Source organism: Antechinus flavipes, chromosome 2 (assembly GCF_016432865.1).
Source record: "Antechinus flavipes isolate AdamAnt ecotype Samford, QLD, Australia chromosome 2, AdamAnt_v2, whole genome shotgun sequence".
Lineage (NCBI taxonomy): Eukaryota > Metazoa > Chordata > Mammalia > Dasyuromorphia > Dasyuridae > Antechinus > Antechinus flavipes.
Genome location: NC_067399.1, coordinates 42,800,490 through 42,818,556, shown reverse-complemented (window position 1 = coordinate 42,818,556; position 18,067 = coordinate 42,800,490). Strand labels below are relative to the sequence as shown.

Sequence of the window (18,067 nt, the reverse complement as noted above, 5' to 3'; positions counted from 1 at the left end):
GAGGCAGTTTTTGGATGATGAAATTAAAGCTATATTATAATCAAATTAAAAAAAAATCTCCAAATCATTATTGATTAGGAAGATGCAAAGTAAAACAACTTTGAGAAATCATCTCATACTTTGCAAATTGATAAAATATTATAAGGGGAAAATGACAGTTGTTGAAGGGGATGTGAAAAAATTGGGGTACTAAACACTGATGGTGAAATTGTGAACAATCTAACTATCTTGTAGAGAAATATGAAATTATGTAGAAGTATTCTAAAATTGTATGTAACCTTTGTGAATATGGGTGTGAGTATGTACATCTTTTGACCCAGCAGTACCACTATTAAGTCTCTTTTTCCAACGTGATCAGGAAAAAAGGAAAAGAATCTATGTATTCCCAAAATATTTTCTGTAGCTCTCTTTGTGATAGCAAAAAAATGGAAATTGAGAAGATGCCCATCAATTGGGGACTGACTAAATAAGTTGTGATAGATGATTGTGATGGAACACTAATGTGTTATAAGAAATGACAGGCAGGGACCAGCTAAGTGGCACAGTGGATAAAGTACTAGCCCTGAAGTCAGAAGGACCCGCGTTCAAATGTGGTCTCAGACACATAACACTTCCTGGCTCTGTGATCCTGGGCAAGTCACTTAACCCCAATTGCCTCAGCAAAGGAAAAAAAGAGAGAGAGAAAATGACAGGCAGATTGCTATTAGGAAAATACTAAAGACTTTTCATGAAGTAATAGTGAAATTGAGCAGAATCAAGTGAATTTTATATATGTGGTAATCCTAATACTGTTTGGAAAATAATTGTGAACAAGTAAGCTATTTTGAGTATTGCAATTACTGCTGATATCTACCTCCAGAGAAAGAACTGATAAAATAGAAGCATGCATAGTATGGTTAAGACAACTTAGAACTTAAAATGGAACCAAAACCAAAACCAAAAAACGCTTAAACAAAACAAGACGATGAGTATCATTTAAATATGGAGAAAAATAAAAGGAAAGGAGGAATTTTAGGTAGGTTTGGATGGTGTGGAAAAAATAAAAATATTGTACTGTATATATTAATTCATTTGGTCTACCTGTTAAATGTTAAGGATTTGGGATAAATGCCTTTTGATTTGTATGTTGATTTAATTGTTGACACTGGTTTATGTTCTGTTTTTTTTTTTTTGTTTGTTTGTTTTTGTTTTTGTTTTTGTGTTTTTTTTTTTTTTAATTAGAAGATTTTTGTCTTGTTTGAGTCCTGGGATGAAAGGAGAGACTTGGGGAATCTTTATTCTCTGCCACAACTCTACAACATTTTGGGACATAAGAGACAGACTAAGCTGTGAGGGCAGTGCATTCTATATTCCTCCAATTCAAGACTTTAGTTAATGCTGAATAGCTTGGGCTTGCCTTTTAGGATGCTCCCTAAGGATTGTCAGATGCTGCTTTTCTCTGCTACCTTTGAAGATTCTGTGTGGAAATTTGCACGAAAAGTTGTCCCAGACCCAAATATCATCAAACTGAAACGAGAGGAAGAGACATTGGACACCATTAAACAGTATTATGTGATGTGCAATAATCGAGATGAGAAGTTTCAAGCCCTTTGTAATCTCTATGGGGCCATCACTATTGCTCAAGCCATGATCTTCTGTCATGTGAGTAGCATCCAGCTATAACATCAAGTAGGTAAAATTCAACTTGTGTGTTGTTAGCTTAGCCATTACTTTTTCAGCCTGAAATTCTTTTATTTACTAAAGAAAAAAAAGGATTTCTGATTATTATGCTAAGGAGATTATTGTTGTAAACTATTGAACTCTAGAGTTTATCATTATTGTAAAGAAAAACTGGGGGCAAATTAAAGCACATGTGTTTATCTTTTTTGTAGTTACTCAAAAAATTCTCCAAAATACTAGATTCTTTCAAGTTATTACTGAAACCCTACAGAGGCATTTTAATAATTGTAACTCTTAGTTGCCTTCAGAGTTAGAGCCTTCATTTATTTCAATGAGATGAAGCCATTTTTTGCAGGTGTCTTAATTTTTTTTGCAGGTATTTCCATTTAAAAAAATTCTTTTCACTCCAGACCCGCAAAACAGCTGGTTGGCTGGCAGCTGAACTGTCCAAAGAAGGCCACCAGGTGGCCCTCCTGAGTGGTGAAATGATGGTGGAACAGAGAGCTGCAGTGATTGAGCGCTTCCGAGAGGGCAAGGAAAAAGTGTTGGTGACCACCAACGTGTGTGCTCGAGGTGAGAAGAGGCTGCCCAGCAAGGAGGCCTGGGGCTTGTTTGGGTTTTCGCAGAGCCCCAGTCAGCAGCCTTTGCTGCCTTTGCAGAAGTGGTCTGCTGGAGATGGATTGTCCCTCCGTGTGCTAAGCCACTTGGTCGTCCCCCCTCCGGGTGACAAACATGACTCCTGAGCCTTCCAGTGGTCTGTGTTCTGGTGGTTTATCTGAATTCAGTAGCCAGATGATCCTCTAGGAATTTTCTGTTCTTGGATATTGTGGAGCTCTCCTGATCTTAAGCTGTAGGAGAAGAGACTTTCCTCAGCCCTGCCATCCAGGGTTCTGCCTCCTATTTGCTGCTTTTTGTTTAAATAGCTCCAGCTTGTAGACAAATGTGACAAATGGCTAGCATTAGGCAGTTTGACCTGGTACTCCCTGGGAAAAAGCTTTGACTCTCCCTCTAAGGAGAGAATCATCTTGAGTGGATCTGATCCATTCAGGTTGTACTGTTTTTATGGCCCTTGGGGCCTTTATCTTGTTTTGTGGGTACCAGCTGCTAGTACTAAGTGTGGTGATTCTTGTTCTTCTTTAAATAATAATAAAGGTTCTCTCTGGGAGAGAGAGCAGGTTGGATTGTCGGGGAGATTTTCTTGGAGGCAGCCTTAGTATCAGTTCAAATCAATAATTATCCCAAGTGCAGCCAGCTAGTAAAAATACAAACGTTTATTTTCTCCTTCCAAAGTAGCCTGGTTAGTTGAGGCCTCTCTCTCTGCTTGGTTCCAAGAGCTCCCTCAGAATGTATCCAAATCCAAAGGTTTTGTCCTTCAGCCTCTGCCTCTGCTTTCTTTAGCCTCCAGAGCCAGCACCAAGTTGAATCTGTCTTGCCTCTGAGAGAGCCTTCTCAATCTGCTGCTCAACTCTCGACTTGTAGCTTCTTCCTCTCAAAACTCTTCTTCCGCTACCAGCCAGCCAAGTGGAAAATATTGTTGAATGAATCACTCTTCACTGGCTTATATATGACTCTTCTGAGAGAATGGGATTATGGGTTTTCTCCCATAGTGCTCTCTGGCCCTAAGAGCTTCAAGAGAGGTGTGAATTCAGATATCTCATACTAGACTACTGAACCCTGAAATTTCCCAAACGTGTGAACTCCAATGAGTAAAGATGCAAACACAAGCATTGTATTAATTAGTTCTACTTAGTATCTTGTTTCAGGTTCTGGCCCAGAACATCATCTTGTAAGATCAGATCAATAATCTATCAACTCTAATGAGTTAGCAGTTTGTAAAGATTCCAACAACTAAGTTTGTCTCATGAGACTGTGGCTGTCGGCACTTTTTGTCAGCTTTGCCATCTTCCTGCACCGCAGGTATCGATGTTGAACAAGTGTCTGTGGTTATCAACTTTGACCTGCCTGTGGACAAGGATGGGAATCCAGACAACGAGACATACCTTCATCGGATCGGGCGCACGGGGCGCTTTGGCAAGCGGGGCCTGGCCGTGAACATGGTGGACAGCAAGCACAGCATGAACATTCTCAACAGAATCCAAGAGCATTTCAGTGAGTGTCTCAGAGCATCTCCCCTGTGGGGCAGTGAAGTGAGGAAGGCCAGGGCTCCTGAGCAGAGCCCTGGTTCTCTCCTCTGCCATCTCCCTCCTTGTTGTTAGAGAACCAGGGAAGGGGGAGGGAAGAGAGGAGTCCACTGTTGTGTTGGAGGGCCAAAGCCCTCACACAAAAGTATCCAGAGCTGCTCGATGCTGCGCTCGGTTATATTAAGGTTTCATGAATCAAATGAGGAAGGGGAGACCTCTTTGTCAGTAGTTGGATATTCCTTTGAGGTAAAGCTAAAGCAGAAGTTTAAGGGTTATGCTCATGTTGCAGCAGTAGCCGAAATAGACTGTCCAGGTGCTCCTGTTTTGATTGTGTCTGGCTGAATTCCTTTGCAGATAAGAAGATTGACAGATTGGACACAGATGATTTGGATGAGATTGAGAAAATAGCCAACTGAAAAGCATTGGTTCGAGCTGACCTACGCCCTCTGGATGTGCATCATCAGTTCCATTTGGACTGTTTGTTTTTCAAATTGGCACAACTCTCGGCCAGTCACTAAAAAAAGGACTAAGGCGGGAATGCATAGAAATTACCTACCTCATTTCAAATTACGTTTGGATTTAACAAAAAAAAAAAAAATTGTACAAGTAATGGGGGGAGGATAGAAAGAGAAAAAATGTTTACATGAGCTCTTAAGATTAGGCATGAATACACAGAAATTACCTTTTTGACAAATTTCTTTCTTTCTTATTTAAAGTTAATGTGTACCAATCTTAAATGTAAACTAAGAACTTGTCAAAGCTTTGGTTAATTTCTGCCTCTTGACCTTCTTGTGGTAGTGTATAGATGTCTCTTCTTTCGCCTGGGATAGGCATATATTAGTGTATGTAACTGCTTGCATCTATCTGCAAAAGTGACATTGTAGAAATGAGGAGAAACTGAGTAGTAGAAGCTGTATGGTGCTGGCCACCAGGGCCCTGAGGCATGCTGAACTATTAGATTGAGTGGAGTAGGGGAATCCGATGTATTTTATGAGTTAAGATTTCCTAGACTAGCATGATGAAGCAAATCTGGGATACTTTTACCCTCTTGCTATTTCCAGCCAGGCAAAGCAATCAGGAATTGGCTGAAGGAGGGCAAGTACTTAAATTTGGAGCCTTTCTTGCATTTAGGTTTATATTCCAGAATCCTGTCTTAACCTCTCTGGCTGTTGTACTGACTCAAGTCATTACAAACTTTGGTGTAGCATCATAGGTACCATTCCACTCCATGTGGCTGTTCTGATGCCTGGTAGGAAATATTTTTCCAGCATCCCTGTTATGCCCAGGATCAATCAGCAATAACCAGTGGAAAGTAGAAAAATGTTTTTGGATCTTTTCCTCTTCAGCAAAACCAGATACTGAAAATCTCTGCTTTTGTGACTAGACTGGAAAAGACAGAAGGAAGTGTTTGAATGAGATTGGAAGAGACCCTGGACACCGTAGCCATCAATGGTCACATGTATTGTCACTCTGGCATTACTGTCCAGATCCAAAAGAGAAGGCTAGGAGCAATCACTTACTTGGGTTATAAGAAATCCTTTTCAAATAGAGATTCTAACTCAGTGTCTGAGGTGGTTGGTATGCAAATACCTGCAGTCATAATTAGAAGTGTACTAGAAATGCCCTATCTTTGACGTGTTTTATCTCTAGCTTTGATTTCAAGCTCATTTATACCTTTATCAGTAGAGGTCACCAAAAAAATGTTATGGGGCCATCTTACACTGAATATTTTTTCACTGGCAATAGTAATTTGCTCTTTCTGGCATTCAAACTGGACTGTGTAGCCTCTTTCAAAAAGGACAGAAAGAACAAGGATAAACCACAGCTGTCTATGTGCTTTAGGACTGCCAGCCTTCTATCTTCCCAGGATGGGATATCTTAGTCTAGGTTTCTCTACAAGGTCCTTTAACAAGGACCAATTATTCTTTTGAATGATAATCCAGACCTGATGCCTCTCAAAATAGAATGGCCTTCCTAAGCTTCTCCTATCCAAAGAAAAAATGGGGGAGGATAGTTGTTCAGTGGATACAAGGCTGTTGGGTAGTTCTGATTTCCTAAACCGGAGATGCTAAGGAAGGGGGAGGAGGAACCACGATTTCCCAGAAATGTTGCTTCTCTAACCTTACCATCTCAAATCCCAAAGGACTAGGTTTTTTTTTTTTTTTTTTATCATTGAAGAATTGCTCTAGACCCCAGATAGACTAAATGGATTCTGAGCTTCTCTAGTTAAGATAGTTTATTGTGTCTGCTAGGTGTGCTCATGGCACCAAATTGCTTTATGCGTGTCCCTTCTCTTGGGTTATGAAGCTTCTTTCTCTTTTTCATATAGTTAGTGAGAGGAAGAACTCATCAAATTCTTTCCTGACATCTCCATCTATCTCAGGATGGGCATATCTTAATAGCTGCTCTTATGTCATAATTAATATAAACTACACTTAAGAAAGCCAATTCATGATCTTCAGCCTTTTAGAATCTTTCTGAACTTTGCCCCTAAACTTCCTTAATGTTTTTGGTTCTATTTTCCTCCACCTTTTTGCCCAACCCCAGCCTTTAACACAAGGAAATTTCAAACTAATTTTTACCTATTTTTTTTTTAAAGATGAAAGTAAATGGGCAGAAAGTTTAGTTTAGCTGGGTTGAAATAATTGTGTAACCTCACAGAAATCTGGTAAGAGATAGGGAGAACAGGCTTCCTGCTAGGGTTTAGGCTGGTTCTCCCAACATACAGCTCAACTGCTATTTCCTCTGGTGGATTTAAGGGGGGAAACAGTAGCAGACCAAGGCCAGCGAACCTCCAAAGGATCCTCTAGCAAAAGGGACATTGATCTAGGATGGGTGACTGGATTAAGTCTTTTTCCTCCTTTGAATGATATGATCTGTTCCTTTGTTGTTGGTTTCTTGTCTTTGTCTTTTCTGTCAAGCTTTTTAAGAAGGAGCAGTGGGCTATTGCTTCTTCCATATGGGTTATGGCTGTCTTGATGAATTCTGCTAAGGAATGGAGGGCAAGGCCATGGATGCTGTGGAGCATATATGGCACAGAGGAGAGATGAATGAATACAGTATCTAGAATTGCTTTCGTAGGATCAATTTCTCGTTCTGACTTGTACCTTTGAGCAGACTTGCTACTCAGGTCTGGTTAGAACTCTCTATTTTGCCTATCAATCAAAAAATGTCTTCATTGGCCACCTGAGCATCATATCTGACTGTATTGATGAGAAATGCCTAATTGTACATCCATTCCCTATTTGATGTTAATAGATTTTAATCATTATGCTGTACCTTTAACCCTAGGGTGGTCACTGTATCGAAGGCTAAATTCACAGAAACTCAAATCACAAGGACATTTTGGTCAGCTCCTTTTGGGAGCCTCATATTCCTGATCTCTGATTAAAAAATCAAAAGGATCTTGATGTGATGATGCAAGCTCTTCAGGAAAAAGGCATTGAAAGTAAAATGAAAGGTCATTAGGTTCTATCTTCTTAGCCCAGGGAATGGAGATGAATGAGGCTACAGGATTGTTTGATCGTCACTTATTTCTTTTTTTTTTTTTTAATTAACATCAAGATGGTGCTTATAATAACTCAAAAATTGAGAGATTTTTTAAAATTGTAAGGTTAGGAAAGACTTGATGAATTTTGAAAGAGAGCAGCATGACTTTTGGAGAAACAGGAATTGGGAGAGCATGCGACGTAGACAGATGCTGAGTCTGTGCAGACCTAAAGAGGGGAGAATGAACATGGTATTTCTGGGGGGTAGGCCAAAGGGAAACTGAGTGAATCCTGAGGAGTAGATACATGAAGTATAAAACTTCACAGAGGAATTGGAACTTGGTAGTCAGTAGGAAAACACGAATCCTTAAGAGAGTGAAATGATGAAATAGGTTGTCTTAAGATTAATATGGAGAAAATGAGGATCAGCCCCACATGTTCTGTCTGGTCTTACCCATACATATGTGCCCAATGTCTCACTGATACCTTGGCTTAAGCTCTCTGGATGCTGGGGCCTACCAGAAAAGAATATGTAATTACACTAGCTTTAGTTGCAGAGGGTGAATAGAGGAGAAATTTGAGAATGCTTATCAGGTACATTTTAACTCTCAGACCCTTGGCTTAAATACTTAAACCCTCATCACTTTACTTTCAACTGAAGGGACCTAAGTGGGAAGGAAGAAGTAGCCAAACTAGGATTTCCCCTTGTAAGTTGCCTTGTGTACAGCACTGATTGAGAGTACAAGATTGTAAAAGGGAGAATTTCTGCTTTCCTGAGAGTTGTTGGAGTTATTTTTAGGATCCTGTCTAGAGATGAATACTTTGAGGTTAATTGCCCTGCAGTGTGATAGATCTTTTTACTCCATCCAATTTACTGAAGTAGAGGAGTTAAGAGAATATCCAGTCTGTGGATTCTGTGGCCTCAGGAACTGCATGCCCATGCCCATTGTTGTATCTCTGAATCTGTTTATTATTACTCCCAAAACCCAGGAATGAATGAAAATCACATTTTTTTTTAATGCATAGAAACAATTTTGATTAAATCGAAAGCATATTTCTACATTAAATTCCTGGGAAGGATTTTACTCCAGGTCAAAAGAGACAATAGACATGGTTTTCTTAGCATTCAGCCATGCCAGCCCAATGGAATGAGGCCACTTCTCAATAATGTTTTGGTTGTTAATTTTATTAACCTATAAGCTAAACCGAATCATACTGTAACAAATGTTTTTATTTTTTGAACAACACAAGACTTAATGATTTTTTGATTCTCTGGAAAACATTCCCTTTTTATTCATTGTTCCCTTTTTTGAACACCTTGATCCTGGAGAGGGGATGATTTCAGACAGACAGCAGGAAAACTGCTGACTCAACAAAATACAGAAAACTGACATAGTTACAAGTGGGTCTAGCCATAGGCACCATTAGTCCATCTCGGGGCAAGTCAGTGCTAATGGTTGTCTTAGACCATGTGTTCACTATGGCTCACATTTATGTGCCTGAATATATAGTCAACTCATTAAAGACTTCCCAATTTTAAGCAACCCAGACCTTCCACTTTGGAGTATGCCAGATAGTTAAGAATAACAGTTAAGTTGGGAGTATTTTATTCTGGGTCATCTGTGGGACTGCCTTACCTCCTTAAAATGCCAATTTTTTATTTATCCAATGAATGTCTAGTCTTCAAACTCATAAATGGCTTTTTATAGAGTGGGTTGCAAATGAGCAGCAAAGAGATCACTTAATTCTCATATCTGTCCTGTGTTTATGAGCTACTGCTTGATAAATCCCCAAAGCAAATTTCCTCTTAGCGCCCCATTTCCCCCTATTTAATATGGTTTGTGAAATGTTTTATTTCATACTCTCCAGAAGCTTCACTAATGTGAATGAATATATAGAATGTAAGCTCCTTGAGAGTAGGAATTGCCTCAGTCTTTGTATTCCCAGCACAGTGCCTGATACGTAGTAGGTGCTTAATAAATGCTGATTGATTTATTGGTTGGTGGATTCTTTTCAAGTTGCTGCCAAGGACAAGTTACAAAGACTTGATATTATCACCATTGGTTTAACTACAGCTGACAGGATTTCTGTCCCTTATTGAAGACCAATAAAATGCTGCTTCCTGTCTTTCAGGTCAGATCCTTTCCCATAGTTGCCTCTTCTGCCCCCAAAAATCTACCCCATAAGAGTGGGCTGCTTTAGTGCCCCTCCCCCTCATCTGACTGGCTGTCCCCTCTATCCATCTGACCCCAGTTATGGCTCTCCCCAAAGCTTGGGTTCAACAGCAGCCAGAGCTGTTGTAAGCTGCCATTGCCAAGAGGTAACTGCCACTGCTAGGATGAGTGGCCATGCCCCAGCCCAAGTCCTGGTCCTCTTCTCACCCTTATGGAGAATGTGTTGCTGTTGAGGAGACTGATGGGGGCAAAGTCCATCTACCCCAAAGTTGATGGCCATGTGGAGAGGAACAAGAGCTATGTTGTCAAGGCTGTTTTGTAGAAAGCTAAATGGAAGGCTCAGAGAATGGGAGTTAAAACGCCTTGTTGACTTGTTATTCTGGAGGACTGCTCTCTATTGGTATCAACTATTTTAAGTCAGCAAGGCATAATGACAGAAGTCTTGGACTTCTGAAGTCTGAGGACCTGCATGAGCAGGCTGATGCTCCTGAAGGCTATCTGTGTGATAGTAACTTCCTCCTCCCATTCCCAACAATTTGTCTTCATTTTCTCCTCTGGATAAAAGATTACCAAATTCTACAAACTAGTAATTTAAATGTAAAATCTTCCTAAGTAAATAGTTCCAAATTGAAATCTTCAACTTAATCCTATATCAAGAAATCAGCAAGGTAGAAAGATGCTGGGAACCAGACTTGGATAGTTTAGCACCCCAATGAGTATATAAGGAGAAATTGGGGTGGAAGGAATTTCTAAGTATATTAAGGGTTCCCATTGAGCCAGAGGCCCAGGTTCATCCATACTGCACAACTTGACTGCCAATGGGAGAGGGGGTTTTTGTGCTTGATTTGCCCTCAATCCAGTTTGGGGAAGAACCAGGACTTGTCGGTATTAGCTTTGGAGACTGATTTTTCCATTGATTGACCAGCTGGGGGACACCTCTATCATGGATGCATTTCTTTAACCTATTTCTGTAATGGAATTAAATGAATGCAGAATGATTTCCGGAATAATCTCGTCCCTAGACTAACCCCAAACCGTGGCAGTAGAATTTGGTTAAAATGACAGTTAATCGTAACATCAGACTTGGGGGCCTAAAGTGGAAAAGTCCATTCCTGTAAATGAAATGGCAGCGAAGTCTGACGGCAGCATCGGTCTGGGAGTCCTGGGTGAGCCCGCGCAAGTAGCTGCCCCCGGGGTCCGCTTTCCTCTCTCAAATGAGCATCTTGGCCGAGAGGCGCCCGAGCGGAGTCACAGGAGGGTTGGGCCCTTCGGTCGTAAGCCCACGGGACGCCGGGCCGACACCACCTTAGAACGGAGGCTCGAGCACACGCAGTGCCCCGCCCTGTTTCCTTCTCGCCCTCCGGGACGGCCGGGACGTCACCAGGGGTCAGAGGCAAAGCCAGTTTGGCGGGGTTTTTCTCGTAGTGGGGGACTACCACGATCGCGGAGGATGACCCAAACGCTTCGCAGAACCGGCGGGCACCACGGAAGGAACTTGAAGGCGGGCTTCCGGCCTCGGGGCGGGATAGCCCCGCCCCGGAGCCCCTTGCAGTGCCGAGGCGGCGCGCTCCGCAGGCTTTTTAAGCGGACGGGCGCTGCACTGGAGGGCGTATTCGCTGCGGAAGATCCTGGAGTTTCGGAACGTTGCACTCGGCAGGGAGTCTCTGGGGCGGGCAGCACACTCGCCGTGAAAAGGTGCTTGACCGAAGACTGGAGATGCCGTGGGGGTGGCTCGGCACGTCACCAGGACCGGAGTCCGTTCAGCACCCAGGTCTCGGTCGGACCTCCGAGCAGGTGGGGATGGGGGCGTGGGAGGGAGCGAAAGGGGTGGGACGGGCTGGGCTGGCCGAGGCGGGGCCGCGCAGGCGCCTTGAAGCTTCCCTTCGCGGCGCGGTCTCCCTCTCAACCCGCTCGCCTTCTCCTGTCCGCGGCGCCATTGCGAATGTGTGCGTGCCCCCGCGCGGCTCCCCGCTGAGTCTGCCTGCCGCGCCCCGCGCCCTGGAGACCATGGCCACCGACTCGTGGGCCCTGGCGGTGGACGAGCAGGAGGCGGCGGCCGAGTCGGTGAGTGACCGCGCTTAGCGCGAGGAGGCCGGGGTAGGAAGGGAGGCGGCAGGCCCTATGGAGGGTGGGCGGCTTCTGGGCAGCGCGTGCAGCCCACGTCGCGCTCCAGTCTCCGGCGCGGGCGGGCGTTCCTCGACTTTGGCCTTCGGGGTGGCTCGAGGGTCTTGCCTCTGGCTCGCCGGTCCCTCTCCTGGGGTGGGCTGTGTGGCCCACTTGAGCCTCGGTTTCCTCTAACGTAAAATGGAGATGACTGGCTACGAAGAGGCCCAGGTCGCGTGGGAACGCCAGCCGTGGCCATGCTTCCTTTTCGCGGGCCCTCGTGCAGCGACTGCGGCCCTCGCTTGCACACCACGTAGGCCAAATCTGGGTAATTCCCCGCGGCTGCGCCCCTTTCCACGCCCCCTGCTCCACCTGTGCCGCTTGCCCCCGCGTCTGCCTCTTAAGGAGGCCCCTAGGACCCCGGCCGGCCGAGGGCGCGGGGCAGCGGCGAATCCTCCTGCTGGGAGAAGGCGAGCCTCTCCACGCCCATTAGCGGAGATGAGGGGAGAGGAGAGCTGCTGCGGGCTAGGGACTGGTGTGTCTTTGTCTAATCGGGAAACGCTGGTCACGTCTGCGTGACCTCGGACCAGCCGTTCTGCTGCGGATGGAGCGTCAGGGAGACGAAGCAGGGAGGTCGGGACCGGGGGCTTTGTAGCGGCTTAGAGACAAAGCGGAGACCCCCCCTCCCCTAAGCCATTGGTAGAAATGAGCATAGAGCGAGAGACGGCGCAGTGATGCAAACGAAACCTTCATTGAAAGGCAACTGGGTGGAGATGGAACGTGATGCACCAGAGCCTCCGGTGAAAAAGACCTTCTTGGAAGAAGGGCTGCAGGGGAGGGGAGAGCGCGGCTTGGTGGGGGGTGGTCCTTCCTCTCGGAGAGGACTCGGGCATCGGGCTGATGGTGCCGCAAAGTGGGAGGGTGCCTGGGCAAGGACACCCGCCTCTGTCCTCTGAGTCCAGTGGCCGGATGGAGATCGGCAGCTGCAGGTGCTGTGGGGGAGCTGGGCCTGTTGGTGTTATGGTTTTAACTGGCCGCCCCCACTCTGATTGAGGCTAAGATAGAGGTCAGGCCAGAATGTTCTGGGGGGAGGGGGAACCCTCCAGGTAATGGCCTCAAACTGAAACAGTTGTTATTTATGTTCGCTCTGAGCCAATCGGGGCCCAAACAGTAACCAGGTGGGGCTTGGGCTGGGACCTATTGTTGGCCAGTCAATGAGAGTCAGGGGATCTGGCTTTAAGGCTTGGTCCTAGCCCACAAACCCCAAGAGACCTGGTGAAATTACCTGCTGGCGCTCTGCCCTAAAGGAATGAATGCAACGTGGCATACATTCATGTAAGTCACCGAATTGGTTAGTTTTAAGTTTTTAGGTTAGTTTTCAAGAGGGTTCTGGCCGGGAGTTAGGGGGAAGGACTGACTCTGAGGACTCCTTGCAGCTTGAGCTATGGGTTCCTGAGATGGACCTGGCCGCTTCCCCCATCTCATTTCCTCAGCTAACATTCCCTCAGTTCCAGCCAGAATCGGCTTCAGTGCCACTTGAAGGAACTTTTTCTTATTTTCACCTGTAGTCATATCTCCCCCCATCCCAGTCCCCCCAACACGTCCTGCTTGATGTGTTTTACTTGGTGTTTATTTTGCATTAATTATGTATTTGTGTCTCTTCGAGGTACAATCTTTGATTTTTGCCATTTTTCTTTTTGTATCTCCCAGTGTGTCACGGTTCTGAGCACTTAGGGGGGAGCCTGAGAAAAGTTTGATTAGAAATGATGGGGAGATTAAAAAGCCCCACAAAAAGTCACTTTTTTCCCCTCCAAAACTTATATTGACTTCGTAGCCGAGCATCAGCTGTAAGAAAGTAACTTAATGAAGTACCTACAGCTGGGGATTTGGGAATTTCCCATCTAATGATGCAGCAGGACATCATTTGCAAAATTAATTCCCTCCCTTTAAGACTTGTTTTTGAATCTTTAGTTCAAGCCGTGAAGTGAATCTTTAGCTTTTGTGTCATGTGTGGTCCTGTAATAATATCCAAGCTCAACTTGGTCTATAGATCTGTTTCTGCAGTTGAAAGATGAGTTTTGTCAGATTTATCTACTTGAGACTTGCCTTTCCAGTGGGGACAATTTCTGGTGCTTTAAAGGTAATAAGGTTGTTTCTGTAAACATTGAAGAAAGCATCCCTCACTATAATGGTATGTGGCATTTGTGCTATGAGCATCTGACTTTTTGTAGTGGCCCTTTTCATGGCCCAAAAGGATTATCAGAAATAGTAATGATAAATTAACTGCCTTCTGTATTAGGACAGTATCATGATAAATTTTTGACCAGTTAATTTTCTGATAGCAAAGTTTAACATAAAGATTTATTTATAGTTCAGTTGCAGGGCTAAACATCTGAAAGTTGGGCAGGCATTGAAAAATTATGGTAGCAACAATGTTGCTGACTTTTGTATCTTAGAAATTTGAGTATTGCATTGTTTCAGGTCTGCCCCAAGGCACTTTTTTGAGACGTCTGGAGGTTAATGGTGAATGTTTTTGTATAAAGAAATAGAGCTTTATTGACATCTTCTATATGTTTTTCTGCTTTGTTGAAAGATAGATGCATGATTCTACACAAAATGGGGATTGTAAATGTCCTTGATTAAACATTTAGGGCAACTAGAACTAGGCCCAGAATTTTTGTTCTAGAGTGAGTGCCTGGAAGTTTAAAGACGTTATTGGCCTCTTTCTTCTTGTCCTTTTCTCTTCCCCTTCTCTCCTGTCCTCTTCTCTTCCCCCTCCTCTTATGATAAACTGAAAGAAGAAATGTTGGATATTTTGAGAGGCTAGATTTTTTTTTTTCCCCCCTGAGGCAGTTGAGGTTAAGTAATTTGCCCAGGGTCACACAGCTAGTAAGTGTTAAGTGTCTGAGGTGCGATTTGAATTCAGGTCCTCCTGACTTCAGGGTTTGTGCTCTTTTTAGCTGCCCTGAGAAACCTAGATTTCTAACATATTCTACGTGTGCTGAACCACTAACATTTCTGAATTGATGAGCCACGAAAAAGACCCATGATTATTTCATTTCCTCATGGTTGCAGTTTTGTGAATGATTGGGGGTGTGGGGATTAGTAGTTCATAAATTTGTGAATGAGCTAATACCTGCTTTAGTTTTAGACTATGTTCTTGGAATATTTACAGGCTAAGAAAGATCTCAGTTTATTATTTAGTAAGAAGTATTTGATATCCAAGAAACCAGTTCTGTTGTAGTTCCTAAATGGTCTTATTTATCATTGATATTGTAAGGAAAGGAAGTTAAAGAAAGCTGTTCAATTTTTCCTTTTTATTATTGTTTTAGTGAGCAGATGGTTTAAATGAATGAGCCATTATTCTTCCTTTTCTGATTGTGCTTTCTATTATAAAATCCTTGATAATTAAATGCATGTTGTTTTTTTTCCTTTCCTTTTCCACTCCTCTTTTCTTCTTCCCTTCTCCTTCCTCTTTTACTATCAGCAAAGAAGCTTTTAAGTTGTTCTTTTCAGCCTGGGTCAATTGACTCACTTTTGGCAGTCTGGTCTTCTGCCCCCCCTAAGGAGCTCACCTTCTGTTGGCATCACACACTTAGCTCTATCTGGGAGCTTAATTGATCCATCAGCCTGTTTTTCATGTAGACATTGAATCTTAGAAAATCAAGTGATAAATTGCCTTAATTCTGCTTATTTTGGTAATGTGGGATTTAGAGATCTTGAGGGTAAAATAATTCAACCCTCTCATTTTACAAATGAGGAAGCTGAGAGTTAGGAGGTTAGAGTGCTTTGGCCAAAGTCACACAAGTAAATGGTGTTTAAACCCTTTCCCTTGGACAAGAAATCATTGCCTTTTCCATTACTACACTGTGGCAGATGCATACATCAAACTTAAAGGATTTACAAGGCTAGAGAATTCAACTTGCTCAAACACCATCTGCCCACACAGTTTCATTCTAAACAGAGCCCCTGGAAACTACTTTGTATATACTTTGTGTTTATTTATTCTGCTGTTTTCTTCCCATAGAATGTAAACTCTTTGAAGACAGGAACTTTTTTTCTTCTCATGTTTTCTTTGTATCCCTAGGGCTTTAGCACACTCAGTACCTGGGAAATAAGTGCTTAATAATTGTTAAATCAGTTATTAAAACAATTATTAAGGATCTACTATGTACTAAACACACAAAAAGAAGCAAGAGATAGCACCTGCTGACAAAGAGCTTAATCTAATGGGAGAGACAACAAATAATATAGATATACAAATTATGTACAGGGAAACCAGGAAATCAGTAACAGAGGGAAGCCCTGGCATTAAGCATGGCTGGGAAAGGTTTTCTGTAAAAGACAGGTTTTAGCTGGAGCTTGAAGGAAGCCAGGGAAATGCAGAGGGGGAGAGTGTTCTGTCTGGGAGAAACTCTGCCAGGAGGCCAGTGCACTGTGCGGAAGAAGACGACAGAGGCAGGAAGGGGCTGTGATGGAGAAAAGGGGGCCTCTGGAGTGTACTGAAGTGACGTGCGCAGACCTGCACAGACCTGCACTTTAGGAAAACACTTTGGCTGGAAAGAGGAGCAGCTGCTGGGGGGGACTAGGGCCTGTGCTGGGGCTGGCAATGTCTGGAGAGAAGAGGGAACATTTGGGGATAGTCACCTGGATGGAGTTGGCCTCTTAAATTTGGATGGCCAGAGCCAACCAGCAGTTTAGAGGCTGGAAAGTCAGTAATCAAACAAGCTTAATTTCAAAGTGAGGGAACTGGCTTGGAAGCAAGGACACAGGGACCAGACCACCACTCTTACTGTAGGGGCTGGAGACAGTGTAGCCAGGTCTCAAAATATTTATGCCAATAGCTAGTGAGCTTGTGGCCTTGATGTCCCAGGGTGTGACAAGTTTGAGTCTTATCAGAGATTTGTGACTAGAATGTGGATGTTTGTCAGAGATTGTCTGGTGTCTGTCCAAGCTCAGAACACTTGGGTGCTGATCAAAGCAATATAGTAATTATATGATTTTGCTAGAGGTCAAGGTTATCCAGAGCCTGAACACAAAGAATTGTGGTTATATCAAACTTAGGCTTACAGCAGTGTTTCCTACTTTTTTTTTTTTTTTAATATAATACCTTTTTATTTTTCAAAATACATGCACCATTTACCCCATGTTCCAAATTTCTCCCTTCTACCCCCTTTCTCCCTCCAGACAACAAGCAATCTAGTGTAGGTTAGACACGTGCAATACTTCTAAACACATTTCCACGTTTGTCATGCTGCACAAGAAAAAATGAGATCAAAAGGTGTGGGGGGGATATGAGAGGGGAAGAAAACAAGCAAACAACAAGTGAAAGTACTATGCTGTGATTCACACTCGGACCTCTGTCTGAATGCTCTTCCCTGTTACAAGTCTGTTGGAATTGTCCTGAATTACCTCATTGTTGAAAAGGGCCACATCCATTAGAATTGATCATCACAATCTTGCTGTTGCTGTGTACGATGTTCTCTTGGTCCTATTCGCTTCATTCAGCATAAGTTCATGTAAGTTTCTCCAGGCCTCTCTGAAATCATCCTGCTGATTGTTATGGAATATTATTCTTCTATAAGAAACATTCACATACCATAACTACCATCAGTTCATTCCCCAACTGATAGACATTTGGTTTCCAGTTCCTTGTCACTATAAAAAGAGCTGCTACAAACATTTTTGTAAATGTGGGTCCTTTTCCTTTTTTAATGATCTCTTAGGGATTCAGGCCCAGTAGAGACACTGCTGGATCAAAGGGAATGAAGTTTGCTCGCCCTTTGGGCTTGGTTTCAAATTGCTCTCCAGAATGGTTTGTCTCTTACTATCTTGACAGAAGATGCCATAAGGGTGAACTGTGATGCGGTTTGGCAACAGCTTGGAAATGGAGGTTAGGAGTGAAGCAGAGAGCTAGCAAAGAACCCTGGATGACTCCTGGGGTGAGAGCCTGAGGGATGAAAGGATGAGATTTTCCTCTAGTGATCTAGAATGGAGAAGTAGAGGAGGCTTCAAGGGAAAGAATGAAGTTTTGAACAGAAGCATATTAAATGCTTCTTTATACATTCAGTTTGAAGTGTCTGAAAAATGGGGTAGGAGATTCGAGATTAAAGTCTGCAGAGAGACTCAGGTTGGGCAGATTTGAGAATCCTCAGGTAGACAGCCATTAAAGCCATGGAAATTGACGTGATCACCAAAGGTGGTTGTAGTCTGGAGAGAGAAGAGAAGAGGACCCTGACAGAGCTGTCTGTGTGTCCCAGAAGGGTGAGAGTGTTGTGGTTTGGACAAGGATCCAGCAAGGGAACTTGAGAAGTGATAGTTTGGCAGGAGGCAAAGAACTAAAAGAGGAATATCCTAATGAGAAGATCTCAGGCTCCAGAGAGGACAATGAGGACTGAAAGCAGGCCATGGGATTTGGCAATTAGATCATTGGTCACTTTGGAGAGAATAGTATGGATTAATGGTTAGATTAGAAGCCACATTGTGAGAGGGATTAAGGTGC

The 18,067-nt window shown here is 43.4% G+C and overlaps 1 protein-coding gene across 4 annotated transcripts in view; it reads left to right on the top strand.

The window, feature by feature from the left end:
* The window catches only part of DDX19B (DEAD-box helicase 19B), a 68,846-nt gene that overhangs the window by 27,623 nt on the left and 23,156 nt on the right, over positions 1 to 18,067 (top strand). Inside the window, exons 9-12 of one of the 4 annotated variants that reach the window (XM_051974628.1) lie at positions 1,404 to 1,641; positions 2,070 to 2,232; positions 3,577 to 3,768; positions 4,155 to 9,283. The exons of 1 other annotated variant lie outside the window; for it this stretch is intronic. In XM_051974628.1, coding sequence (XP_051830588.1) covers positions 1,404 to 1,641; positions 2,070 to 2,232; positions 3,577 to 3,768; positions 4,155 to 4,216 — 655 coding nt within the window. In that variant the 3' untranslated portion in view covers positions 4,217 to 9,283. 2 more of the 4 variants (XM_051974631.1, XM_051974632.1) reach the window with 2 other exon arrangements.